This window comes from Microcebus murinus, chromosome 27 (genome assembly GCF_040939455.1).
Source record: "Microcebus murinus isolate Inina chromosome 27, M.murinus_Inina_mat1.0, whole genome shotgun sequence".
NCBI classification, from domain to species: Eukaryota; Metazoa; Chordata; class Mammalia; order Primates; family Cheirogaleidae; genus Microcebus; species Microcebus murinus.
Genome location: NC_134130.1, coordinates 2,506,242 through 2,532,279, shown reverse-complemented (window position 1 = coordinate 2,532,279; position 26,038 = coordinate 2,506,242). Strand labels below are relative to the sequence as shown.

General features: G+C 62.9%; 1 protein-coding gene across 1 annotated transcript in view; it reads left to right on the top strand.

Moving 5' to 3' along the window:
* The first annotated feature begins 289 nt into the window (after positions 1-289).
* FBN3 (fibrillin 3) overlaps positions 290-26,038 on the top strand; it is a 63,267-nt gene continuing 37,518 nt past the window's right edge. The window contains exons 1-29 of the mRNA XM_075998389.1: positions 290-486; positions 598-680; positions 1,198-1,296; positions 1,455-1,550; positions 1,804-1,899; positions 3,572-3,769; positions 3,873-3,998; positions 7,268-7,420; positions 7,505-7,678; positions 7,951-8,094; positions 8,166-8,285; positions 8,406-8,531; positions 8,800-8,955; positions 12,436-12,555; positions 12,660-12,797; positions 12,918-12,968; positions 13,210-13,335; positions 13,966-14,190; positions 14,274-14,399; positions 14,851-14,979; positions 15,285-15,410; positions 20,342-20,467; positions 20,607-20,729; positions 21,754-21,879; positions 22,862-22,987; positions 24,254-24,376; positions 24,513-24,635; positions 25,032-25,157; positions 25,247-25,369. Of these exons, the coding sequence (XP_075854504.1) occupies positions 290-486; positions 598-680; positions 1,198-1,296; positions 1,455-1,550; positions 1,804-1,899; positions 3,572-3,769; positions 3,873-3,998; positions 7,268-7,420; positions 7,505-7,678; positions 7,951-8,094; positions 8,166-8,285; positions 8,406-8,531; positions 8,800-8,955; positions 12,436-12,555; positions 12,660-12,797; positions 12,918-12,968; positions 13,210-13,335; positions 13,966-14,190; positions 14,274-14,399; positions 14,851-14,979; positions 15,285-15,410; positions 20,342-20,467; positions 20,607-20,729; positions 21,754-21,879; positions 22,862-22,987; positions 24,254-24,376; positions 24,513-24,635; positions 25,032-25,157; positions 25,247-25,369 (3,805 nt within the window). The remainder of the gene's footprint in view (positions 487-597; positions 681-1,197; positions 1,297-1,454; positions 1,551-1,803; positions 1,900-3,571; positions 3,770-3,872; positions 3,999-7,267; positions 7,421-7,504; positions 7,679-7,950; positions 8,095-8,165; positions 8,286-8,405; positions 8,532-8,799; positions 8,956-12,435; positions 12,556-12,659; positions 12,798-12,917; positions 12,969-13,209; positions 13,336-13,965; positions 14,191-14,273; positions 14,400-14,850; positions 14,980-15,284; positions 15,411-20,341; positions 20,468-20,606; positions 20,730-21,753; positions 21,880-22,861; positions 22,988-24,253; positions 24,377-24,512; positions 24,636-25,031; positions 25,158-25,246; positions 25,370-26,038) is intronic.

The following is a 26,038-nucleotide window of genomic DNA, read 5'->3' as shown; positions in this document are numbered from 1 at the left end:
CAAGTAGGAGCCCCATTACACAACTGCGCCCACTCCTGCCACACCTGGCTGCACCTGGCCCTGTCTCCTGTCCCCTCCACGCCTTTCTTGCCTCTGTTTGGGCCGCGCCCTAGGACCCGGGTTCTGCCCTAGGACCTCTCTCTTGGCTAATTCCACCACACCGCCTCCTAGAAGCCCTCCGTGACTGTCCACCTGCTCCCACCCTGGCCAGGGCTGGACGCGCATGGGGGGGGGGTGGCGGTTCCTCCGGCAGCGTCTCTTCCCCTCCGCAGCCTCCAAGGAAGACGTCATGGCTCCGGAGGGTCTGTGCTTGGCAAGGAGACGGCCCGGAGCCCTCGCCTTGGCTCGGGGCCGCCTGGCTCGGCTCCTGCTGGTCTGGACGGGCCTGTCCTGTGTGGCGGGTGGCCAAGGCCGCTGGGACGGGGCGGCGCAGCCTGCAGGTCCTGGACGCGTGCGCGGGCAGGGTGGCCCCGCTGTCTTGCACGGGTGCGCGCTGCCCCATGCTTCAAGACCCCTGGGGTGTGGGCGGGGCTGTCCTGGGGCGCCGGGGCGTGTCCAGCGCGACAGGGGCTCACCGGCCACCGCCCTCTCCCCAAGGCCCAATGTGTGCGGCCCGCGTTTCCACGCCTACTGCTGCCCCGGCTGGAGGACCCTGCCCGGCGGGAGCCAGTGTGTCGTGCGTGAGTGCCGCGGCCTTCTGGGGTGGGGGTGAGCACAGGCCGGGCCGGGCAGCTCTCCTACCTGCTGCAAGTCCCCTCTGTTTACAAGGGGACTTTCGAGACCAGTCTGGGCAACACAGAGACACCCGCTCTCTACTGAAAAGTTTTTAAAACAATTAGCAGGGCGTGGTGTTGCTCACCTGTAGTCTCAGCTACTTGGGAGGCCGAGGGGGGAGGATCGCTTGAGGCCAGGAGTTCAAATCTGCAGTGAGCAATGATGACGCCACTGCACTCCAGCCTTGGGGACACAGTGAGACGCTGTCTCTAAAATAAAATAACCATCATACCACCTGCCCAGCCCAGACTGAGGGTGGGGGGGTGGCCCCTGCAAATGAGGGGGTGGGGCTGCTAGGAGCAGAGCCGGAGACAGGGACAACAGGTAGTGGCCACCTCCGTGCTCCGGCCGGGCCGGGCCCCGGCAGAGTGGGGACGGCACAGGGCTTGGTCCGGGCCTTGACGGCCACCGCTCTGCCCGCAGCCGTCTGCAGGCGCTCCTGCGGCCAGGGCTTCTGCTTCCAGCCCAACCTGTGCACCTGCGCGGACGGGACGCTGGCCCCCAGCTGCGGCCACAGTGGAGGTGCGCAGGAAGCAGCCCCTCGGGGGAGGGAGGAGAAGGTCACAGGCACTGGGATGTCACTAGGAGCCCGGGCTGGGCCTTCCCCGGGGCACTGCGGGGCGTCCGCGCCTCACCGTGCGTCCGGCTGCCCATCTGTCCGTCGGTCCGTCTGTCCGCAGGGCCGGGCTGCAGCGTGAGCTGCATGAACGGCGGCAGCTGCCGAGGGCAGTCCTGCCTGTGTCAGAGGGGCTACGCGGGCACCGTGTGCGGGCAGCGTGAGTACCCCCGGGGCCCCCCCTTGTGCACCTGGGGCCTGGGGCCCAGAAGGTCAGTCTCTGCAGCCACCTGCCGCCTGCGCGCGGGTCCCTCTCCCTCATCGGAGATTGGGGTGGACACGCTCACTGTCACCATCTTATCATTCGGTCTGGGCCAGATGGTGGGGACCTGGGTGAAGGCGGGCTGGCTCAGGACCCTGGCTCACCCTGTGCCCGGATGCCCTCTGGGCCCCCGTCCCCTCTCCCTCCACAGCTGTCTGTGACCACGGCTGTCACAACGGGGGCCGCTGCATTGGGCCCAACCGCTGCGCCTGTGTCTATGGCTTCATGGGGCCCCAGTGTGAGAAAGGTACCACGTGGGCAGGGGCACAGGAGACTGGGAGGGGTGGGAGGGTGTTTGCTGGTGGCCTCGAGGACATGGCCCGGCCCTGGGAGGGTCCCACTGGCCCCTTCCTGCTGCCGGGCACTCTGAGGACATTTCCTTCGCTTGCTCAGCCGTCCTGGCAAACACCTGCTCTTCCCCGGCCCCGGGCGCTTCTGGGAGGAGAGAGAGAGGGCGCCCCAGTCTGAGAGGCCCTGGGGGGGTGAAGAACCCCAGAAACAGAAAATTCTAACCCGGGGGGTTCAAGGCTCTGACAAGGGGTAGGGGTGCCCCGCCCCGCAGGACGTGGAGGGCAGAGGGACCGTCGCCTGCAGGAGGGAGGGGCAGGGAGGGCTTCCTGGAGGAAGGGGTCTGGTAGGGTAGGTGGGAGTGAACCCCAGGTCTGGTCTGAACACGGGGCGGGGCACGATGGTCCCCAGGGCCAGGAGGCGGGAGACCCCAAGCTCAGAGTTGGCCTCGGCCCTGGAGGCCTGGGGCTGAGGAGAGAGGGTGCCTGAGCACCAAAGGACAGAAACGACAGGGCCGAGAAGGAGGAAGGGGACAGGAGCGGTGGTTTTGGGGTGAGATTATCAGATGCAGGTTGCTGTGACCCGCAGGGCTGAGGAGCAAAGGTGGGCAGGGCCTGGGGACCGATGGCAGTGGTGGGAGGTGGTGGCGAGGAGTGGGAGCATCTGTGTCCCAAGCCGGAGACGATGGCCGTGAACTGGACGCCGGCCGGGCGGCTGGGGTGGGGGAGGGGCCTTGGCTCCAGGGTGGGCGTTTGGAAACCTGATGACAAGAAGGCAGAATTGGGGGCTGGGCTGTGGGAGGCGGGGCAAGCTCGGGTGGCCGAGGGGAGGGAGGCTCAGTGGGGAGGGGCGACAGAGGAGCGTCCTGGGCTGGGTGGTGGACAGCGAAGGCCCCAGAGAGGGGCAGGGCCCGGTGCCAAGGTTCCTGGAACTGGGTTTGGCCCCGGGGGAGTCAGGACAGCCGGGGGTCTCCGTGAAGCCCCTCCCCCACACCAGGGGTGGCTGGAGGGGGTGGCTCCGGGAGGGGCTGCCTTTGGCTGCGTGCCAGCCCTTGATTGGAAACATCTGGAGGATGGAGCCAGGAAGTCACTTCTGGGCCCCTGCACCTCGGGGCTCAGGAGACCCGGGGCGGCCACCTCTGGGCCAGGCCCTGGGGATCGGGGATGTGACGTTGTGGGTCCGGAGCATTTCTGCAGATGGCGGGTCCCTCCCCAGACTTGGGAGATTTGGCGGGGCCAGAGTGAGCTCTAGGATTAGACGGGCTCTCAGCCGGGCAAACGTGGGTCCCTGCTCCTGCCCGAAGGGAGGGTGGGCCTGGTGGGGGTGGGGGGGGTCTTGTTTAGACAGACCTTGAGCTTTCTGGGCTTGGAGGTCCTGGCCTCCCTTTTGTAGGGTGGTCAGGGAATGCTTTGAAGAAAAAGGGTTTTGACGGGTACATAGGAGTTCGTTAGGTAGGGAAGGGGAAGAAGAGAGGCATTCTATCCAAGAAGGGGAACAGCATGAGCGAAGGCTTGTGGTCAGGGATAAGCCGGGCATGTGGGCGCAGCGAGGCAGAGGAGGCGGCGGAGCTGCAGGGGGCATTGGGGGCAGGGACAGCCCGTGGCCAGCTGTCACTCCTCTCTGCCCTGCAGACTACCGGACGGGGCCCTGCTTCGGCCAAGTGGGCGCCGAGGGGTGCCAGCGCCGGCTGACGGGCCCCGCGAGCACCAAGACACTTTGCTGTGCCACCGTGGGCCGAGCCTGGGGCCTTCCGTGTGAACTCTGCCCTGCACAGCCACACCCCTGCCGCCGGGGCTTCCTCCCCAATGTCCACTCGGGGGCCTGCCAGGGTGAGCAGTGGAGTCGGGGGCGGGGCCCCCGGGGAGCCTCGGCCGCGTTGGTTCCTCCCTCTGGCGGGCGTCTCACTCCCTGGACCGGGCGCCGTCCCCGCAGACGTGGATGAGTGCCAGGCCATCCCGGGCCTGTGCCAGGGCGGCAGCTGCGTCAACACGGTGGGCTCCTTCCTGTGCCGCTGCCCGGCCGGACACCGGCTCAGCGACAGCGGAGCGGCCTGCGAAGGTGGGTGACGGGAAGGGCAGGGCCGGGGACCTCCTCCCAGCTCTGGGCAGCCCAGGCTCCCCGCAGGCAGCAGGGGCAGAGGGGGTCGGCCCGGGGAGGGTCCCGCCTCTGACTCCGTCTACGCAGACGCGGGTCTCGGCGTGCCGGGCCTTTGCACCACCGGGGGCGGCCGCGCCAACAGGGTCGGGGGCTACGCGTGCCCCTGTCCCCACGGCTTCCCCAGCAGCCTGGACGGCCCCGCCCCCGGGCGATCCAGAGGGCCCAGGGGGCTGGGGGAGGCGAGGACGGGTCTCCCCTGGGATTTGAGCTCTCTGCCCCCAGCCTCGGTGCTGCCGTAGACCCCAACCCAGGGGGCCCCTGCCACCCTCCGTCTCACGCCTTTCAGCTCTCTGGCCTCCAGTCTCAGGTCTCTGCGCTGCGCCTCCTCCCGGAAGCCCACCCGCTTGCACCCCCCACTCTCTGCCTGGCCAAGCGGGAACCCACCCTCTGGGCTCTCATGCCGTGTTTTGCTGTCTTTTTTTTTTTTTTTTTTTGAGACAGAGTCTCACTCTGTTGCCCAGGCTAGAGTGAGTGCCGTGGCGTCAGCCTCGCTCACAGCAACCTCAAACTCCTGGGCTCCAGCGATCCTCCTGCCTCAGCCTCCCGAGTAGCTGGGACTACAGGCATGCGCCACCATGTCTGGCTAATTTTTTCTATATATTTTTACTTGGCCAATTAATTTCTTTCTATTTATAGTAGAGACGGGGTCTCGCTCTTGCTCAGGCTGGTCTCGAACTCCTGACCTCGAGCGATCCTCCCGCCTCGGCCTCCCAGAGTGCTGGGATTACAGGCGTGAGCCTCCGCGCCTGGCCTTGTCTTGCTGTCTTGGTGAGCTGGTGGTCAGGCCTTAGAGGAGGGGGGGCGCCCAGGAATCGGATGCTGGCGGTGGGCGCTGGGCTGAGTCCTGGTTTGGGGAGAGCGGCGGGAGCTTGGGGGTCCCCCAGCGTCACCTCTGGGCCCCTCAGGTTGGTGTGTAGCAGGCAAGGCTGAGAATGTTGTGTTTGGAGGCCGGCCCATGTGCGGTGGCCGACTCCAAACTTACTAGGTCTCCACCTCTGGGGGGCTGTCACAGCCAGCGAGGGGGAGAGGGCACCTTTGGGCCCATCCCTCGGACTGCGGGCACCTTTCTCAGCTGCCAAAGTGCCGGGGCTGGACTCGAACCAAGTCAGTTGCCTCCCAATGTCGGCTTTAGCATCAGCGCCGGGTTCCAGCTGCCGGCCAAGCTGCTTGCAGACTCTGTGGCCTTGGGCAAATGACTTGCCACGCTCGGTGCCTCAGTTTCCTCATCTGTAAAATGGGAGATAATAACCGTACCTAGCTCACGGAGTCGTGCCGAAGATTAAATAAGACACAACTTGCGGAGTGATTTGTGGAGGGCTGGTACACAGTGGGCGCTCAATACACACTCAGAGAGACACGGCGAGGGCCGAGGTGAAGTTGAGGCTTAGCTCACAGTGGGTGCTTAACGCAATGACGGCATCGTTTTTGTTAAAATTATTTTTCATTTAAACCTTTTTTTTTTTTTTTTTTTATAAAATACAATGTCTCACTCAGTCACCCAGGCTGGATTGCAGTGGCGTCATCATAAATCACTGCAGCCTCCAACTCCTAGGCTCAGGTGATCCTCCTGCCTCAGCCTCCCGAGTAGCTAGAACTACCCAGCTAATTATGTTTATTTTTGGAGGGACGAGATCTCACTATGTTGCCCAGGCTGGTCTGGAACTCCTGGCCTCAAGTGATCTTTCCGCCTCAGCCTTCCAAATAGTTAGGGTTATAGGTGCCTGTTAAAATTCTTATATTCTGTCTCTGTCTTCCCTACTTGACGGGCAGTTCTTGTCACTAGGGTTTGTTTGTGTTTTTTGTGTTTTTTTTTTTCTCCTACCTTGTGACTTCATTTTTATTTTATTTTTATTTCAAAATGTTTACGGGGGTACAGACGTCTGGGTGACATCTATCGCATTTGCACCACCGGAGTCAGGATTGCAAGCGCGCCCCTCCCCCATCCTCCCCCAACGCACACACTTTGGCGGCTGCGTAACCTTGAAGGAGTTTGTTGACCTCTCTTTGTCTAGTGGCTTAGAGGAAAGAACCGGGACTCCCACATGTGTATCTGGGGGCCCCCAAGGGCATGGGGTGGGGCTGGGGAGGCGGAAACGTTTGCCTATCTTTCCAGCCTGGGGGCAGGTTCGGGGTGGCCCTCCCGGCTGATGGGAGGGGTTTCCCAACTGTGAGCCACCGGCCAAGATTTGTGGGTTTTTAAACCTAAAAATACGCTCTTCTGGTCAGAGCCTGAGAAATCTGATCGCCAATTAAAGCCGTTGGACTCAAGGGCACGGTGGGAAGCGGAAGGGCGTCCGTGGTTCTCACACATGGGGGCCTCTGCCTCATTCTCCCCGGGGCCCCCGGCATTCCCAGGCTTGTGGGTTTCCCTATAGTGCTCGAGGCCAGCGAGTGAGGACACGCAGCTGTAGATCTTACCGTCCCTGCCTGGCCTGCTACCAAGGAGGGTCTTCTGCAGTGTGGTTGAATACCTGCAGTGATGGGGATCTCACTACCTATACTGGGTTTGGATATGGGAACATTTGACTGGAATGAGCCCATATCTACCTCCATGCGATCATTTGGAAATCTCGGTAATAAAAGATGGCACTGAGGCCCGGCGCGGTGGCTCACGCCTGGAGGGCCAAGGCGGGAGGATTGCTTGAGGTCAGGAGTTCGAAACCAGCCTGAGCAAGAGTGAGATCCCGTCTCTACTATAAATAGAAAGAAATTAATTGGCCAACTAATATATATAGAAAAAATTAGCCGGGCATGGTGGTGCATGCCTGTAGTCCCAGCTACTCGGGAGGCTGAGGCAGGAGGATCGCTTGAGCCCAGGAGTTTGAGGTTGCTGTGAGCTAGGCTGACGCCACGGCACTCACTTTAGCCTGGGCAACAAAGCAAGACTGTCTCAAAAAACAAATAAAAAATAAATAAAAAAAAATTGTGAAAAGATGGCACTGAGTGAGAAGTGGCCACGTGCCACACTTATCATCCGGGCAACACTTGCAAGATGAGGTGGGTGCTCAGAATGTGCCCGGTTTATGGATGGGGAAACTGAGGCACAGAGAGGCAGGGAGACCCATCCTACAGGCAGTGCTGGTGCAGCTGGGATTTGGGTCCAGGCCGGGTAGCTGATGTCCCCCGACTCCCCTCCCTGTGCTTACTGGCCCCACGCCCTCACTCCGCAGACCACCGGGCAGGCACCTGCTTCTCGGCGCTCTTGGGGGGCCGCTGTGCCAGAGGGCTTGCCGGCCCCCACACTCGCAGGCAGTGCTGCTGTGACAAGGGCAGGTGCTGGGCGGCCGGGCCCGTCCCGGAGCTGTGTCCGCCTCGGGGCTCTGGTGAGTCAAGCTTGTTCCTTTAGATCGGGGGCCCAGGGCTACAGTTCCAAGGACCCACCCAGCCTCACCCCTGCCTCCTTGCAGACAAGTTCCAGCGGCTATGCGCGCAGGGGCTGCCCCTGCTGCCCGCCCGCCCTGGCCTCTCCCCCGGCCTCCCGACCTTCGGCGCGGGTCCTGGCCTCGGGCTGGCGCGACACAGCCCCCACGTGTCCAGTGGGCGTGGGGTCCCCAGCCTGGGCCCTGGCAACTCCGACGCTGGTGAGGCCTGAGACTCCCGGGGACGGTTCCGAGACGGGGGGCGGAGGGGGGGGACTTGGCCCAGGCGTCAGAGAGAAGATAGGGGCTTTGCGAGGGGAGTCCAGCCCGGCGTAGGGTCTGAGCTGGGTCTAGGCTCTGGACTGGGGTCTGACTCTAAGGCAGGCGTCTCCGGGACGTAGGGGGACCGGGTCCCAGCACCGGAGCGGGTGTGGGGGGGACCCAGAGGCAAAGCCCGGCCGGCGCTCAGGTGCCCCCAGCAGCCCCACCCACAGGCACCGCCGCCCTGAACCAGACCAGCGACATGTGCCGGCACTTCACCCACCTGTGCCCCCACGGCCGCTGCCGGCCCGCCCCGTCCAGCCACCGCTGCGAGTGCCGCGTGGGCCACGCCCCGGGCCTGCGGGGCCGGTGCGTGGGTGAGCGGCGGCCGGGAGCAGGGGGGCGGCACGTCCTGCCGAGCTGGGAGCTCAGGGTCCTCTGCCCATAGACGTGGACGAGTGCACCAGCAGCCCCTGTCACCACGGGGACTGCGTCAACGCGCCGGGCTCCTACAGCTGCCGGTGTCACCAGGGCTTCCAGGCCACGCTCAGGAAGCAGGCGTGCGTGGGTACGGCCGGCGTCCCTCTGTCCGTCTGCGCGTGGGGGTGACGGTGAGGAGGGCCGGGCCTGGGCTGGGCTGGGCTGGGGTGGGAGGCGCCTCGTTAGTGCCCGCCTGCCTCCCCCCCAGACGTGGACGAGTGTGCTGCTAGCGGTGGCCTTTGCCACCCGGGCCGCTGCGTCAACACGGAGGGCAGCTTCCGGTGTGTCTGCAGCGCAGGCTTCGAGCTCAGCCGCGACGGGAAGAGCTGTGTGGGTGAGTTGGGGGTGCGCAGGGAGGCAGGAGGCTCCTGGGCCCCACTAGCTGCCCTTTACGGCCACCTCGAGTCTTAATTTTTGTCCTGTCACCTGCCTTCCGCCCTACGATGACTCCTCTGCTCACCTGAGCCAAGCAGCCCACCTTACACCCTTCTTGTCACCTGTCCACTTCGACTCTTGCCTCCTTCCTGAATTCATTCCAGCGAACCAAAAGACCGCGCCAGTGGCCCTGGTCTGAACGAACCAGGTTCCCTCTCCTGTCCCAGGACATCCTCGAATGGCCTGGACACGGACAGGGCTTGGGATCAGGACCTTGGAGAGCGCCCTCCTCTCGGGCTTCCTGTGGGCCATTTTGTCGGTGGTAGCCGGGCTGGCCAGCCATAGGTCTGTGCCCGCCAGCCACAGCCTGTGGGAACCAGTGGGTGGGGGGACCTCTTGACTCTGCCACCTTGTCTAAGGAGAGCTGCCTTAAAGTCTTCTCTCCTGTGGAAGGATTTTGTCCTTTCCCCATTCCTCCATTTAAAACAAATCTTTTGCCGGGCGCGGTGGCTCACGCCTGTAATCCTAGCACTTTGGGAGGCCGAGGTGGGCGGATTGCTCAAGGTCAGGAGTTCGAAACCAGCCTGAGCGAGACCCCGTCTCTACCAAAAATAGAAAGAAATTAATTGACCAACTAAAATATATATATACAAAAAATTAGCCGGGCATGGTGGCGCATGCCTGTAGTCCCAGCTACTCAGGAGGCTGAGGCAGGAGGATCGCTGAGCCCAGGAGATTGAGGTTGCTGTGAGCCAGGCTGACGCCACGGCACTCACTCTAGCCTGGGCAACAAAGCGAGACTCTGTCTCAAAAAAAAAAAAACAAAAAAAAAACAACCAAATCTTTTCTAGCATTTTTATCGACGTGTCATTCACAAACCGTGAGACTGACCATGTAAAGAGTGCAATGCAACGGTTTTGAGTGTGTGCACAGGGCTGTCCAAGTATCACCGTAATCTGATTTGAGAACATTTTTATCACCTCCAAAATAAACCCCGGATATCCACGCATAGTCATGCCACAAACCTCCATCCCCCCACAGTTCCAGGCACTAGGCTAAATTATTTTCTTTTTTTTTGAGACAGAGTCTCGCTTTGTTGCCCAGGCTAGAGTGAGTGCCGTGGCGTCAGCCTAGCTCACAGGCAACCTCAAACTCCTGGGCTCAAGCGATCCTCCTGCCTCAGCCTCCCGAGTAGCTGGGACTACAGGCATGCACCACCATGCCGGCTATTTTTTTCCATATGCATTAGTTGACCAATTAATTTCTTTCTATTTATAGTAGAGACTAGGGTCTCGCTCTTGCTCAGGCTGGTTTCGAACTCCTGACCTCGAGCAATCCACCCGCCTTGGCCTCCCAGAGTGCTGGGATTACAGGCATGAGCCCGGCCCTAAATTATTTTCTGCTTCTGTGGATTTGCCTGTTCTGAATAATTTATATAAATGGGGTCCTACACTATGTGGTTTTTTGTGTCTGGCTTCTTTCTCTTAGCAATACTGTCCTCAGGGGTCATCCATATAGCAGGTGTCAGGGCTTCGTACCTTTTTATGGCTGAATAATATTCCACTGTATGAACAGACTACATTATGTTTATCTGTCCATCACTTGATGGGCATTGGGGTGCTGCCACATATTGCCATTAGGGATAATGCCATTGAGAAAGTATTCATGTACAGATTTTTGTGTGTGCATCTCATTCATGCATTCCTTTTTTTTTTTCTGTACATACTACCCTTTGTTGTTTAAAACTGACATTTTGGGGAAGAACTAATTTTTGTACCTGCCACCTTCTTTTAAACTTAGACTATTTTCTTAGTAGCTGATGGCTCTTTTTTTTCTCTTTCCTTTTTTAAAAACTTGAAGTGAGATTCACACAACCTAAATTTAATCATTTAAAAGCGATTATGTCCGTCACATTTAGAACATTTCCAATGTCATGCAACCTCCACTTCATTTAGTAAAACACATTATTTTTGCATTTTTAAATTCTGAAAAAAATTTGTAGCATAAAATTTGCCTTTTCGCCACTTGTAACTGAACAATCTGTTGGCATTAAGTAGATTCTCAATGTTTTGCATCCACCACTTTATTTATTCAATTATTTTTTGCATTTTTTATCATGGCAAATTATATGTAACAAAATGTATCATTTTAACCATTTACTTTTTTTGTTTTTTTTTTTTTGAGACAGAGTCTCACTTTGTTGCCCAGGCTAGAGTGAGTGCCGTGGCATCAGCCAACCTCAATCTTCTGGGCTCAAGCGATCCTCCTGCCTCAGCCTCCCGAGTAGCTGGGACTACAGGCATGCGCCACCATGCCCGGCTAATTTTTTCTATATATATTAGTTGGCCAATTAATTTCTTTCTATTTATAGTAGAGATAGGGTCTTGCTCTTGCTCAGGCTGGTTTCGGACTCCTGACCTAGAGCAATCCACCCGCCTCGGCCTCCCAGAGTGCTAGGATGACAGGTGTGAGCCACCGCGCCCGGCCCAGAGGCACACCCTCATGCACACGTCCACACACTCGTCCATGGTGATGTGTGTGCGCATTGTCAACGCTCAGTTCCACGGACTTGTGCTCACTCAAGACACACGCACACACGCACACACACTCCCAGCGACACGCACTCAAAGGCAGCATGTACCCAAGGCCCCGCACGCACTTAGGCTCACGGTCGCACTCACGGCCTCCCACACATTTGCACACTCTCACTCACGCAGGTGCACACACCCGCCATCGCCCACGCACACTTTGTGGCCATGCCCTTGCACTCAGACACGTGCACACTCGCGCCAACCACTGCACACGCGCTAGCCCATCGGAGCCCACCTCTCCCAGCCCGCGTTCCCGCAGAGCGCCCGGGCTGCCTGCCTACCGCCCATGCCAGTGTGACTTCTGCCCCTGGTGCCACCAGCGCCCTCCTTGCGTCCTTCTTAGGTCCCACTGTGCTCGTTCTCTGCAGCCACTGAGGCCCAGCTGCCTGCTCCCAGCCGCCCCCGCCACGCCTGGGTTTCCTCGTCTGTTTCACTCTTGTCCCCTCTGTGCCCCAACCCCCTTGAGGCCCATGGGACCTGCCCATCGGCACTCACGCGTGGTGGCTGATACTGCTATTTGTAACACGGAATACACACAGGCGGCCTTCCAGTCCCACCTCTGCAGATGCAGCCAACCTCAGCTTTTGAAAATACTTGAACAACAAAAAAAAAAAACCAGGAAAAATAATAATACAACAGTTACAAGCAATGCAAATAAGTCTGGGGGATGGTGGCTCACGCCTGTAACCTCAGCGCTGTGGGAGGCTGAGGCAGGAGGATCCCTTGAGGGCAGGAGTTCGAGACCAGCCTGGGCAACATAGCAAGATCCCATCTCTACAAAAATTTTAACAATTAGCCAGGTGTGGCGGTGTGCATCTGTAGTCCTAGCTACTTGGGAGGCTGAGGCAGGAGGATCGCTTGAGCCTGAGAATTAGATGCCGCAGTGAGCTATGATAGCATGACTGCACTCCAGCCTGGGTGACGGAGCAAGACCCTGTCTCTTTGAAAAAGAAAAAATACATGGACACCCAGCTGGTGTCAGAATTGGTCCGAGTTGGGGAAAAATCCCCCACATCCGCTCACTGAAGGGCTCTGTGCTAGGTTGAAGGTTAGAGTAGGAAGAGCGGTTTGGTTCTCCCGGCTGTTGCAGTGCACACACACGGTTCTGAGAACACGCGTGCTCGCGTGCACATTTGGTTCTCGTGCTCTCTGCGCGTGCACGTACCAGGGCGCACCCCACGCTACGGGCTGCAGCAGCCCCAGGAGAGGAGGGCTCGGCCAGGTGAAGCCCGTCTCCCTGCAGCCGGGGACCTGGGGGGGGCTGTCCCGCAGACATCGACGAGTGCCTGTGCGGCCCGTGCGTGCGCGGCGTGTGCCGGAACCTGCCCGGCTCCTTCACGTGCACGTGCGCCCCCGGCAGCCGGCTGGCGCCCTCCGGCACCGTGTGCCTAGGTGAGTGGCCCGGAGCCCTACAGCGTTCCAGACGCGGGCGCGTGTGGGCTGGGGCGCAGGGGTGGGCCCGGCAGGTGGGACAGGTGACCGCCCCCTCCCCGCAGACAGCACCAGGGGCACCTGCTGGCTGCAGATGCAGGACGGCCGCTGCGAGGAGAACCTTCAGGGAGCCACCCTGCGCTCCGAGTGCTGCGCCACCCTGGGGGCCGCCTGGGGCAGCCCCTGCGAGCGCTGCGACGTGGGTAACGTCCGCCCCCCGCCTGCCCGTGGGGGCCCCGGGTGAAGGCAGCAGGCCCCCCTCCCCCACCGGGGACAGCTGGACCGGGTGACTCCTCCCTCCGCTCCTGTTCTCCCAACCGCAGACCCTGCCTGTGCCCGTGGCTTCGCCCGCGTGACGGGTCCCGCCTGCGCAGGTAAACCCTGCCCGCTCCTGAGCCCACGCTGGGGGGGTGCGCGTCGTGGGTCTTCCAGGGGCCCCTCCCTGGAGTCTTCTGAGATGGAAAAGGAAGTCCCCCCCCCAGTGTCCCTGTCAGGGTCCCCGCCTACCTCCCCAAGCACAACCTGGGCTCCCTGCGACCCCAGGGGAGGAGCCAGCCTGCACCCTCCCGCCCCTGGGACCCTCCAGCTCTCCCTCCGCTTCCCTCCCGCGGCCAGACGTGAACGAGTGCGAGGCCTTCCCCGGGCTCTGTCCCCACGGGCACTGCCTCAACACCGCGGGCTCCTTCCGCTGCGAGTGTCCCCAGGGCCTGGTGCTGGACGCCACTGGCCGGCGGTGTGCGGGTGAGTCGGGGGCGGTCCGCGCGCGGGGCGCCCGCCCTTCCTTCCTGCCTTCCACCCCCTGCGGCGAGAGACGCCTCCTGGCAGCAGGGGATTTAGAGGACCCTCCTGTGGGACTCCCCCACCTCCAGCTGCCGTGTCTTAAGACGTTTCGTTTACGCAATCCAGCTCTTCATTGCTCCCCGAGAATGTAACTGCCCCCCTATGTGAGTCTCGTTGCAAATGGTAAAATCTCGCGAAATGACATCTGCCACGGTCGTTTCTTCTCTGGATTTGAGGACGAAGCCCCTCTGGTATCCGTGTGCAGATGCCGGGCGTGGTGGCGCGTGCCTGTAGTCCCAGCTCCTCGGGAGGCTGAGGCGGGAGGATCGCTGGAGCCCAGGAGTTGGAGGCCGCAGTGAGCTACGATGACGCCACTGCGCTCCAGCCTGGGTGACAGAGAGAGACTCTGTCTCAAAAGAAAAAAAGGCATTATTTTTGAGGCGTGGCGGTGGGAAGATCGCGACGTAGACGATCACTGCCCACCGTCTGTGCCGGGGAGAAGGCGTCGCGAGCGGGTGGCGGAGCGGGACGCCGTCTTGCGGCGGGCACGGCGTGGCCGGGGTGGGACCCGGTGACCCTTGCTTTGCGCAGACGTGAGGCTGGAGCCGTGTTTCCCGCAATGGGACGAGGACGACTGCGGGGCCCCTCTGCCTGGCAAGCACCGCGTGGACGTCTGCTGCTGCTCCGTCGGCGCCGCGTGGGGAGCTGAGTGCGAGTCCTGCCCGGAGCCCGAGTCCCCGGAGTTCGCCAGCCTGTGTCCCCAGGGCCTAGGTTTTGCCCGCGGGGACTTCCCGTCCGGCCAGCCGTTCTATAAAGGTGCGGTTTTGGGGACGGGGCCCCCGGGGAGGACAGGGAGGGACAGGACGCGGCGTTTCTCAGTCTGTGCCTCTGCGCCGCAGATGTGGACGAGTGCGCGGCGTTCCCGGGCCTGTGCGCGCACGGCTCCTGCCGCAACGTCGCGGGCAGCTTCCGCTGCGCCTGCGCGCGGGGCTTCGCCCTGGACGCGCAGGGGAGGAGCTGCGCAGGTGGGCGCCGGGCCGCGTCTCGGAGTCGCGGTAACGCTGGGGGGACGGGGGTCTCCAATCAGACGTGGACACCGGCCTAACTCGCGAGGCCCCTCTAGTGTCTGCCTGCGTGCTGTGTGGCCTCGGGCAGCTCCCTGCCCTCTCTGGGCCGCAGGGGCCCCGACCGCAACAGGAGAGGGGCCGGCAAAGGTGACCTCCAGGGGCCTCCAGGCCAGGAGGACGTTCCCTGCTTGGGGCGCTCAGTCAAGGTCCCGCTGCGTCCCCGGCTCTGCTGAGCATCTTGGGGCTTCTGTGCGGCCCCCCTGTGCGAGTCTACAGACGTGGAGACCCCGTCGCGGCCCGCGGCCCTTGGTCTGTGCCCTCCTGTCCACGGGCAGGGACAGCCCCCCTACCGACCCGTGTCCCCTTGCGCTGCACATGCGCCCCCGGCCCCCGCGCCCTCTCCCCGCAGACATCGACGAGTGCCGCATCTCCCCCGGGCTCTGCGGCCAGGGCGCCTGCGTCAACACCCCGGGCAGCTTCGAGTGCGAGTGTCCCCCCGGCTTCCAGAGCGGCCCCGCGCCCGCGAAGAGCTGCGCGGGTCGGTGGCTGCGGGCCGTGGGCGCGGGGCGTGGAGAGGAGGGAGGGTGGGGATGTGGCCCCGGGAGGTGAGTCCCATTCTGTGCGGCTGGGAGAGCGGCAGTGGACAGGGTGAAGAGAGGCTGCAATGACAGCGGGGAGAAAGAACAGCGCGTGCAAAGGCCCTGGGGTGCGCCTGAGCGACTGGGGGCGGGGAGACGGCGGGGTGGGTGGCGGGGCTGCCCCATGCCTGGCGGGGCTGAGCCTTGGCTTCCTGGTGTGTCCAGCTGTGTCACGCCTGCCCTCTCTTTCTACACGCGTGTTCAGACGTGGACGAGTGCGCGAGGGACCCGCTGCTCTGCCGGGGAGGCACCTGCACCAACACGGACGGGAGCTACAGGTGCCGGTGCCCCGCGGGACACCAGCTGGCGGCCGCGGGCACTGCCTGTGAGGGTGAGTGTGAGCCGTGTGTTTACGTGAGTGCGTGTCTGTCTGCTGACGTGAGTTGTGTGAGTGAGAGGGTGAGCGTGCGTCTTTGTCTCTCTGAGGCCGTACCTGCGTGTGAGTGTGCAAACATGTGTCCACGTGCATCCGTGTGTGTGAGCGGTTGCACGTGCAGGGTGGTGGGCATGTGTTTGTGTGTCTGTGTGAGCACGCACGTGTGTGGATCTGTGAATGCGTGTCGCACCGGGTGTGTGCACGGGCGGGTGTGAGGTGTGTGTGTGAGCGTGTGTTTGCACTGGGTGCGAGTGTGTGGGGGCCTGGCGTGTGCACGGGCGGGTGTGAGGTGTGTGTGTGAGCGTGTGTCTGCACTGGGTGCGAGTGTGGGGGGCCTGGCGTGTGCACGGGCGGGTGTGAGGTGTGTGTGTGAGCGCGTGTGTTTGCACTGGGTGCGAGTGTGTGGGGGCCTGGCGTGTGCACGGGCGGGTGTGAGGTGTGTGTGTGAGCGCGTGTGTCTGCACGGGGTGCGAGTGTGTGGGGGCCTGGTGTGTGCACGGGCGGGTGTGAGGTGTGTGTGTGAGCTCGCGTGTCTGCACTGGGTGCGAGTGTGCGGGGGCCTGGCGTGTGCACGGGCGGGTGTGAGGTGTGTGTGTGAGCGCGTGTGTCTGCACTGGGTGCGAGTGTGCGGGGGCCTGGCGTGTGCACGGGCGGGTGTGAGGTGTGTGTGTGAGCGTGTGTCTGCACTGGGTGCGAGTGTGGGGGGCCTGGCGTGTGCACGGGCGGGTGTGAGGTGTGTGTGTGAGCGTGTGTCTGCACTGGGTGCGAGTGTGTTGGGTCCTGGCGTGTACACGGGCGGGTGTGAGGTGTGTGTGTGAGCGTGTGTCTGCACTGGGTGCGAGTGTGTGGGGGCCTGGCGTGTGCACGGGCGGGTGTGAGGTGTGTGTGTGAGCACGTGTGTTTGCACTGGGTGCTAGTGTGCGGGGCCTGGCGTGTGCACGGGCGGGTGTGCAGTGTGTTTGTGAGCGCCTGTGTTTGGACTGGGTGCGAGTGTGTGGGGGCCTGGTGTGTGCACGGGCGGGTGTGAGGTGTGTGTGTGAGCGTGTGTCTGCACTGGGTGCGAGTGTGTTGGGTCCTGGCGTGTGCACGGGCGGGTGTGAGGTGCGTGTGTGAGCGTGTGTTTGCACTGGGTGCGAGTGTGTTGGGTCCTGGCGTGTGCACGGGCGGGTGTGAGGTGCGTGTGTGAGCGCGTGTGTCTGCACTGGATGCGAGTGTGTGGGGGCCTGGCGTGTGCACGGGCGGGTGTGAGGTGTGCATGTGAGCGCGTGTGTTTGCACTGGGTGCGAGTGTGTGGGGGCCTGGCGTGTGCACGGGCGGGTGTGAGGTGTGCATGTGAGCGCGTGTGTTTGCACTGGGTGCGAGTGTGGGGGGCCTGGCGTGTGCACGGGCGGGTGTGAGGTGTGTGTGTGAGCGTGTGTCTGCACTGGGTGCGAGTGTGTGGGGGCCTGGCGTGTGCACGGGTGGGTGTGAGGTGTGTTTGTGAGCGCATGTGTCTGCACTGGGTGCGAGTGTGTGGGGGCCTGGCGTGTGCACGGTCGGGTGTGAGGTGTGTGTGTGAGCATGTGTGTTTACACTGGGTGCGAGTGTGTGGGGGCCTGGCGTGTGTACGGGCGGGTGTGAGGTGTGTGTGTGAGCGCGTGTGTCTGCACTGGGTGCGAGTGTGTGGGGGCCTGGCGTGTGCACGGGCGGGTGTGAGGTGTGTGTGTGAGTGCGTGTGTCTGCACTGGGTGCGAGTGTGTGGGGGCCTGGCGTGTGCACGGGCGGGTGTGAGGTGTGTGTGTGAGCGTGTGTGTTTGCACTGGGTGCGAGTGTGTGGGGGCCTGGCGTGTGCACGGGTGGGTGTGAGGTGTGTGTGTGAGCGCGTGTGTCTGCACTGGGTGCGAGTGTGTGGGGGCCTGGCGTGTGCACGGGCGGGTGTGAGGTGTGTGTGTGAGCTCGCGTGTCTGCACTGGGTGCGAGTGGGTGGGGGCCTGGCGTGTGCACGGGCGGGTGTGAGGTGTGTGTGTGAGCGTGTGTGTCTGCACTGGGTGCGAGTGTGTGGGGGCCTGGCGTGTGCACGGGCGGGTGTGAGGTGTGTGTGTGAGCGTGTGTTTGCACTGGGTGCGAGTGTGGGGGGCCTGGCGTGTGCACGGGCGGGTGTGAGGTGTGTGTGTGAGCGCGTGTGTCTGCACTGGGTGCGAGTGTGTGGGGGCCTGGCGTGTGCACGGGCGGGTGTGAGGTGTGTGTGTGAGCGCGTGTGTCTGCACTGGGTGCGAGTGTGTGGGGGCCTGGCGTGTGCACGGGCGGGTGTGAGGTGTGTGTGTGAGCGCGTGTGTCTGCACTGGGTGCGAGTGTGTGGGGGCCTGGCGTGTGCACGGGCGGGTGTGAGGTGTGTGTGTGAGCGCGTGTGTCTGCACTGGGTGCGAGTGTGCGGGGGCCTGGCGTGTGCACGGGCGGGTGTGCGGTGTGTGTGTGAGCGTGTGTCTGCACTGGGTGCGAGTGTGTGGGGGCCTGGCGTGTGCACGGGCGGGTGTGAGGTGTGTGTGTGAGCGCGTGTGTCTGCACTGGGTGCGAGTGGGGGGGCCTGGCGTGTGCACGGGCGGGTGTGAGGTGCGTGTGTGAGCGTGTGTTTGCACTGGGTGCGAGTGTGTGGGGGCCTGGCGTGTGCGTGGGCGGGTGTGAGGTGTGTGTGTGAACGCGTGTGTCTGCACTGGGTGCGAGTGTGTGGGGGCCTGGCGTGTGCACGGGCGGGTGTGAGGTGTGTGTGTGAGCGTGTGTCTGCACTGGGTGCGAGTGTGTGGGGGCCTGGCGTGTGCACGGGCGGGTGTGAGGTGTGTGTGTGAGCGTGTGTCTGCACTGGGTGCGAGTGTGTGGGGGCCTGGCGTGTGCACGGGCGGGTGTGAGGTGTGCGTGTGAGCACGTGTGTTTGCACTGGGTGCGAGTGTGTGGGGGCCTGGCGTGTGCACGGGCGGGTGTGAGGTGCGTGTGTGAGCGCGTGTGTTTGCACTGGGTGCGAGTGTGTGGGGGCCTGGCGTGTGCACGGGCGGGTGTGAGGTGTGTGTGTGAGCTCGCGTGTCTGCACTGGGTGCGAGTGTGTGGGGGCCTGGCGTGTGCACGGGCGGGTGTGAGGTGCGTGTGTGAGCGTGTGTGTTTGCACTGGGTGCGAGTGTGTAGAGCCTGGCGTGTGCACGGGCGGGTGTGAGGTGTGTGTGTGAGCGCGTGTGTCTGCACTGGGTGCGAGTGTGTGGGGGCCTGGCGTGTGCACGGGCGGGTGTGAGGTGTGTGTGTGAGCGCGTGTGTCTGCACTGGGTGCGAGTGTGTGGGGGCCTGGCGTGTGCACGGGCGGGTGTGAGGTGTGTGTGTGAGCTCGCGTGTCTGCACTGGGTGCGAGTGTGCGGGGGCCTGGCGTGTGCACGGGCGGGTGTGAGGTGTGTGTGTGAGTGTGTGTTTGCACTGGGTGCGAGTGTGGGGGGCCTGGCGTGTGCACGGGCGGGTGTGCGGTGTGTTTGTGAGCGTGTGTCTGCACTGGGTGCGAGTGTGCGGGGGCCTGGCGTGTGCACGGGCGGGTGTGAGGTGTGTGTGTGAGTGTGTGTCTGCACTGGGTGCGAGTGTGTGGGGGCCTGGCGTGTGCACGGGCGGGTGTGAGGTGTGTGTGTGAGCGCGTGTGTCTGCACTGGGTGCGAGTGTGTGGGGGCCTGGCGTGTGCACGGGCGGGTGTGAGGTGTGTGTGTGAGCGCGTGTGTCTGCACTGGGTGCGAGTGTGTGGGGGCCTGGCGTGTGCACGGGCGGGTGTGAGGTGTGTGTGTGAGCGCGTGTGTCTGCACTGGGTGCGAGTGTGTGGGGGCCTGGCGTGTGCACGGGCGGGTGTGAGGTGTGTGTGTGAGCGCGTGTGTCTGCACTGGGTGCGAGTGTGTGGGGGCCTGGCGTGTGCACGGGCGGGTGTGAGGTGTGTGTGAGCGCGTGTGTCTGCACTGGGTGCGAGTGTGTGGGGGCCTGGCGTGTGCACGGGCGGGTGTGAGGTGTGTGTGTGAGTGTGTGTCTGCACTGGGTGCGAGTGTGTGGGGGCCTGGCGTGTGCACGGGCGGGTGTGAGGTGTGTGTGTGAGTGGGTGTGTCTGCACTGGGTGCGAGTGTGTGGGGGCCTGGCGTGTGCACGGGCGGGTGTGAGGTGTGTGGGTGAGCGCGTGTGTCTGCACTGGGTGCGAGTGTGTGGGGGCCTGGCGTGTGCACGGGCGGGTGTGAGGTGTGTGTGTGAGCTCGCGTGTCTGCACTGGGTGCGAGTGTGCGGGCGCCTGGCGTGTGCACGGGCGGGTGTGAGGTGTGTGTGTGAGTGTGTGTTTGCACTGGGTGCGAGTGTGGGGGGCCTGGCGTGTGCACGGGCGGGTGTGAGGTGTGTGTGTGAGCGCGTGTGTCTGCACTGGGTGCGAGTGTGCGGGGGCCTGGCGTGTGCACGGGCGGGTGTGAGGTGTGTGTGTGAGCGCGTGTGTTTGCACTGGGTGCGAGTGTGCGGGGGCCTGGCGTGTGCACGGGCGGGTGTGAGGTGTGTGTGTGAGCGCGTGTGTCTGCACTGGGTGCGAGTGTGCGGGGGCGTGGCGTGTGCACGGGCGGGTGTGAGGTGCGTGTGTGAACGCGTGTGTTTGCACTGGGTGCGAGTGTGGGGGGCCTGGCGTGTCCACGGGCGGGTGTGCGGTGTGTGTGTGAGCGCGTGTGTCTGCACTGGGTGCGAGTGTGCGGGGTCTGGCGTGTGCACGGGCGGGCGTGAGGCCGTGCATGGCGTGTGCCCTGGCAGCAGCGTGGCTCTTTGGCACGCGTGTGTGTCCGAGTGTGACTCGCGGCCACGCCGGCGGCAGGCGGGGCGCGGCAGGTCCCTGTCCCGGGCCTCCCCCGCCAGCCCTGCGCTCCCTGCAGACGTGGACGAGTGCTCCCTGCGGGACGGCCTGTGTCCCCACGGCCAGTGCGTCAACGTCCTGGGCGGCTTCCACTGCTCCTGCGACGCCGGCTTCCAGGCCACGCCCGAGCGCCAGGGCTGCGTGGGTGAGCCTGTGCCGCGTCTGCCAGCCCGCGGGCCCCGCAGCGGCCGCCCCTCCTGCCCGCACCTAGACGCCCGCTCGCTCCTGTCCCCAGAGCGGCGGCCCGCCCGCCCCAGCCCTCCCTGTCCGCCCCGCCCCTGCAGACGTGGACGAGTGCCGCGTGCGCAACGGGGGCTGCGCCGCGCGCTGCCTGAACGCCCAGGGCGGCCACCGCTGCGGCTGCCCGCCCGGCTACGCGCTGGCGCCCGGCGGGAGCGCGTGCGCAGGTGGGCGGGCCCCGGCCTGCTCCCTGCCTTCACCCCTGCCCCTGGTGCCCCCCGCCTTCACCCCTGCCCCAGCCTGCTCCCTGCCTTCACCCCTGCCCCAGCCTGCTCCCTGCCTTCACCACTGCCCCTGCCTGCTCCCTGCCTTCACCCCTGCCCCTGGTGCCCCCTGCCTTCATCCCTGCCCCTGCTTGCTCCCTGCCTTCACTCCTGCCCCTGCCTTCACCCCTGCCCCTGCCTGCTCCCTGCCTTCACCCCTGCCCCTGCCTGCTCCCTGCCTTCACTCCTGCCCCTGCCTTCACCCCTGCCCCTGCCTGCTCCCTGCCTTCACCCCTGCCCCCTGCCTGCTCCCTGCCTTCACCCCTGCCCCCTGCCTGCTCCCTGTCTTCACCCCTGCCCCCTGCCTGCTCCCTGCCTTCACCCCTGCCTCTGCCTGCTCCCTGCCTTCACCCCGCCCCTGCATGCTCCCTCCCTTCACCCCTGCCCTCTACCTGCTCCCTGCCTTCACCCCTGCACCTTGCCTGCTCCCTGCCTTCACCCCTGCCCTCTACCTGCCCCCTGCCTTCACCCCTGCCCTCTGCCTGCTCCCTGCCTTCACCCCTGGCCCTGCCTGCTCCCTGCCTTCACCCCTGGCCCTGCCTGCTCCCTGCCTTCACCCCTGGCCCTGCCTGCTCCCTGCCTTCACCCCTGCCCCTGCCTGCTCCCTGCCTTCACCCCTGCCCCTTGCCTGTTCCCTGCCTTCACCCCTGCCCCTGCCTTTAACCCTGCCCCCTGCCTGCTCCCTGCCGTCACCCCTGGCCCTGCCTGCTCCCTCCCTTCACCCCTGCCCTCTGCCTGCTCCCTGCCTTCACCCCTGCCCCTGCCTGCTCCCTTCCTTCACCCCTGCCCCCCTGCCTGCTCCCTCCCTTCACCCCTGCCCCCTGCCTGCTCCCTCCCTTCACCCCTGCCCCCTGCCTGCTCCCTTCCTTCACCCCTGCCCCCCTGTCTGCTCCCTCTCTTCACCCCTGCCCCCTGCCTGCTCCCCCAGATGTGGACGAGTGCAGGGAGAACCCGGACATCTGTGACCAGGGCCAGTGCACCAACATTCCGGGAGGTCACCGCTGCCGGTGCTATGATGGCTTCGTGGCCACACCAGACATGAGCACGTGCGTTGGTAAGAAGCAGGGACCGTGGGGGTGGAGGGCAGCGTCGGAATCTGCACGCCACATCTTCCGTAAGGACCCGGGCATGGCAAACCGGGTCCCCTCCCTGCCACACGCAGGAAAGAGAAGTTGAGGCATTGTAGCCACGGTGGATATTCTGCTTGGGGGTCCCCGGGACCCTGAGCCCCCTTCCCCAAGCCCACGGCTCTCACTTGCAGATGCACAGCACCCTGAGCCGCATTCTTCTGAATTCCGTTTGTTGAGTACTCACCAGGTCCCCAGTACCTATGAGAGGGCGCAAGGGCCGGGCTTTCAGATCACCAAAGACAAAGGGGTTGTTTGCAGAGGAGGCTGAACAAGGTGGGGAAGAGGCTTAGCACCCCCAGGATGTTCGGGTGGCGATCACTGTCCTCACCTGGCTCCAGGTCATCTCGGAGCCTGGACAGGAGAAGTATACTGCGTCCCCTATCAGGGCAGAGCTGAAGCCAGCTTGGGGAATTTTCAGGAAGTAACAATGTAACTCCCACCCAAGAAGTCTTGTGCAGCCCAGTGGAACTTAAAGTGTTCTGGCTCACAGAAGCCTCAGGGATCTCCTAAAAAGAAACTTGTGAGCAAGTCCCCAAATACATTTAGGGAATTCTATCTGCTCCATATCCCTATAGCAGATCCAGTAGGCGCATTGGCGTAAAGGCTCTGACAAGTCCTGTAGGAGGAAAAACTTGATCAGCTTTGTTGAAGCCTGCATTCCCTAAATGTATTTGACCACAAAATCCTTTTGGGAATACACACTTGGTGTATTCCTTGGAATATGCGCTAGATGTTCACAGAACATTCCTGGCGGCCCAGTGGTGGAAGCGGAGTGAGCTCCCCAGCCCTGGAGATGCCCAAAGGGGACCCGCATGGTGGGACGCTCAGGAATGTCGTATCTCTCCCATTTCCTCTCCCGTGGCCCCAGCACTCAGCCCTGAGGCCTCACGCCCTCTGCCCCTACAGACGTGAACGAATGTGACCTGAACCCCCACGCCTGCCTCCATGGGAGCTGTGAGAACACCAGAGGCTCCTTCGTGTGCCACTGCCGGCTGGGATACGTCGTCAGGAAGGGAGCCACGGGCTGCTCCGGTGAGCCAGTGGTCAGAGGTGCAGGCAGGGGGGACCCCGGAGGCTCCCTCGGTGCGCCAGCTAGTGGGGTACAGAGCTGGCCAGAATTCATTCTTACGCATTCCCACTGACAGGGTCTCGTGTGAAAGCAAAAACAGGGCCAGGTGCGGTGGCTCATGCCTATAATCCCAGCACTTTGGGAGGCCGAGGCAGGAGGCCAGGAGTTTGAGACCAGCCTGGGCAATATAGCAAGACCCCATCTTTACAAAAAATAAATTAAAAAAGAAACATTAGCTGGGCGTGGTGGTGCGCTCCTATAGTCCCAACTGCTTGGAAGGCTGAGGCGGGAAGGTCACTGGAGCCCAGGAGTTCAAGGTTACAGTGAGCTGTGGGGACAATTCTACCTCCTCCAGTTATGCAGTTATTTTAATTTGTGCTAGAAACAAACGTTGCATAACAGAGCATCAAACCGTGGCTTCTTTTTTTTTTTCTTTTTTTTTTTTTGAGACAGAGTCTCGCTTTCTTGCCTAGGCTAGGGTGAGTGCCATGGCGTCAGCCTAGCTCACAGCAACCTCAAGCTCCTGGGCTCAAGCAATCCTCCTGCCTCAGCCTCCCGAGTAGCTGGGACTACAGGCACGAGCCACCATGCCCGGCTGATTTTTATATTATATATATTAGTTGGCCAATTAATTTCTTTCTATTTTTATGGTAGAGACGGGGTCTCGCTCAGGCTGGTTTTGAACTCCTGACCTTGAGCAATCCGCCCGCCTCGGCCTCCCAGAGTGCTAGGATTACAGGCGTGAGCCACCGCGCCCGGCCCAAACCGTGGCTTCTTAGAGGTGGTTGACGTTGATATAAAATTTTCTTTTAAAACACATTCACGTTACAGAGAGTGAGGGGGTCCAACAGAGAAATGTTGAGTGAAATAGTAGCCACCTGGGTATGAGACTTGCAGAGGTTATAAGGCTGGTGCAGAATTGTCTCAGGATTGGAAATGCTAGCATAGAGGGAAGTCTTGGTTTGGAGAGAGGGCATGTTCATTAGGACGGTCCCTCTGAATGTCTAGCCTAAGTCTCTCATGCTGCCAGTTCAGACCATTTCTGCAGGGCTGCTATAATGCCACGTCTGTTTAGGTTGGAGCTCTGGGAGGAGACGGAAGCCCCCCCCGGGTGGGTGCGAAGGGGCTTTCTGGGCCAGCCCTTCCCCTAGGGAGGGAAGGTCTTTGCTCTTTCAGCTGCCATTGCATTGACTCTCCCCTTCGGTGATCGGGTCCCCGCGGTCCCTCAGACGTGGACGAGTGTGAGCTTGGGGGACACACCTGTGACAGCCACGCCTCCTGCTTCAACATTCCCGGGAGTTTCCGCTGCAGGTGCCAGCCAGGCTGGATGGGGGACGGCATCGAATGTCACGGTGAGTACCTGGACGCAAGGCTCAGGGTGGTGGCGCTGAGGGCGGCTGCGGGGGCCATCCGGGGCTGGGGTTGGGGGTCTGCACCCCTGCGGTCCCCCGGTGCACACCCGGGGGGCTCTGGCTCCGTCCCCTGCAGACCTGGACGAGTGCGCCACCCGGGAGCACCGGTGCAGCCCGAGCGCCGCCTGCCTCAACGTCCCCAGCTCCTACCGCTGCGCCTGCCACCAGGGCTTCTCCGGGGATGGCTTCTCCTGCCGAGGTGAGATTGGGGTCCCAGAGGGGCAGCCAGGGGCGCCAGACGCATGGTGGCCGAGGCGGTCAGTCAACCTCACTCTGACCTGCCACCCCACCGTGGGCGCTGGAGACCGCAGCAGCCTCTCTCTCACTCCCTCCACTCCCGAGTGGCCGTGTCCCCTCCTTGCCCCTCCTGGCCAGAGTCGGAGTGTCCAGAAGCCCCCGCCCCTCCCTGGCCCCAACTCGGTCGGTCGTCGGCCTCCGGCTCCCCAGTGAAAGATCTGAGTCCCAGTGCCACTTGCCCGCGACCGTGTGACGGTGAAGGGTTTGAGCGACCCGGGAGTCTCCCCCCTACCCGCCCGCCCGGTGCGGGTCCCGGCCCGGCCGGCCCTCCACCCTCCGCCTCTCGGGGCCCCCCCAGACAGAGACGAATGTGCCGAGGACGCGGGCCTCTGCGACAACGGGCAGTGCCTGAACGCGCCGGGCGGGTACCGCTGCGAGTGCCACATGGGCTTCCACCCCACCGAGGACCGCCGGGCCTGCAGGGGTGAGGCCCGGGCCTGCGGGGCAGAGGCCAGGGCGGAGGCCCCCGTGGCAGACTGTGGGGTGGCGAGGGCTGACCTGGCGTCCCCACAGACGTGGACGAGTGTGCTCTCGGGAACCTCTGCGCCTCCGGGAGCTGCGAGAACCTGCCCGGGATGTTCCGCTGCGTCTGTGACGGGGGCTACGAGCTGGACCGCGGCAGCGGCAACTGCACAGGTGTGGGGGCCGCCAGCATGGGGGTGGGGGGACAGAGCTCGCTCCCCTGCTGTCCTCAGATTTCTTCTCAAACGCCCTCCTGTGGGGGCCTTGCCTGACCTTCCATCTGAAATACCCCCAGCTCTCCCTATACCTGTTCCCTTATTGAATAAATGCAGTGAACGAATGAAGTGCCCCTTGCACCCCAGCTAAGGAACGCCTCTCCTGCTTGTGTGTGTGCACTTTAAAACAGGCAGATGGTAAATGTTTTCGGCTTTGCATGCCACACAATGACTGGACTCTGCCATTGTAGCTCCAAAGCAGCCAGAGACGATTTGTAAATGAGTAAGCGTGGCCCTGTGTGCCAATAAAACTTTATTGACACAAACTGCCAGTGGGCCGGATTTGGCCCACAGGTTGGAGTTTGCCAACCCCTGGTTTGAAAGTGTTTTCTAAATATGGGCTTCGAGGCCGGATGTGGTGGCTCACACCTGTAAATCCCAGCACTTTGGGAGGCCGAGGCGAGAGGGTCACTGGAGCCTAGGAGTTTGAAACCAGCTTGGGCAACATTGCAAGACCCCATCTATAAAAAAGAAAAATTAAAAAATTAAAAATTAGCCAGATATGGTGGTGGTGTGTGCCTATAGGGCTAGCTATTCAGGAGGCTGAGGCAGGAGGATCGCTTGAGCC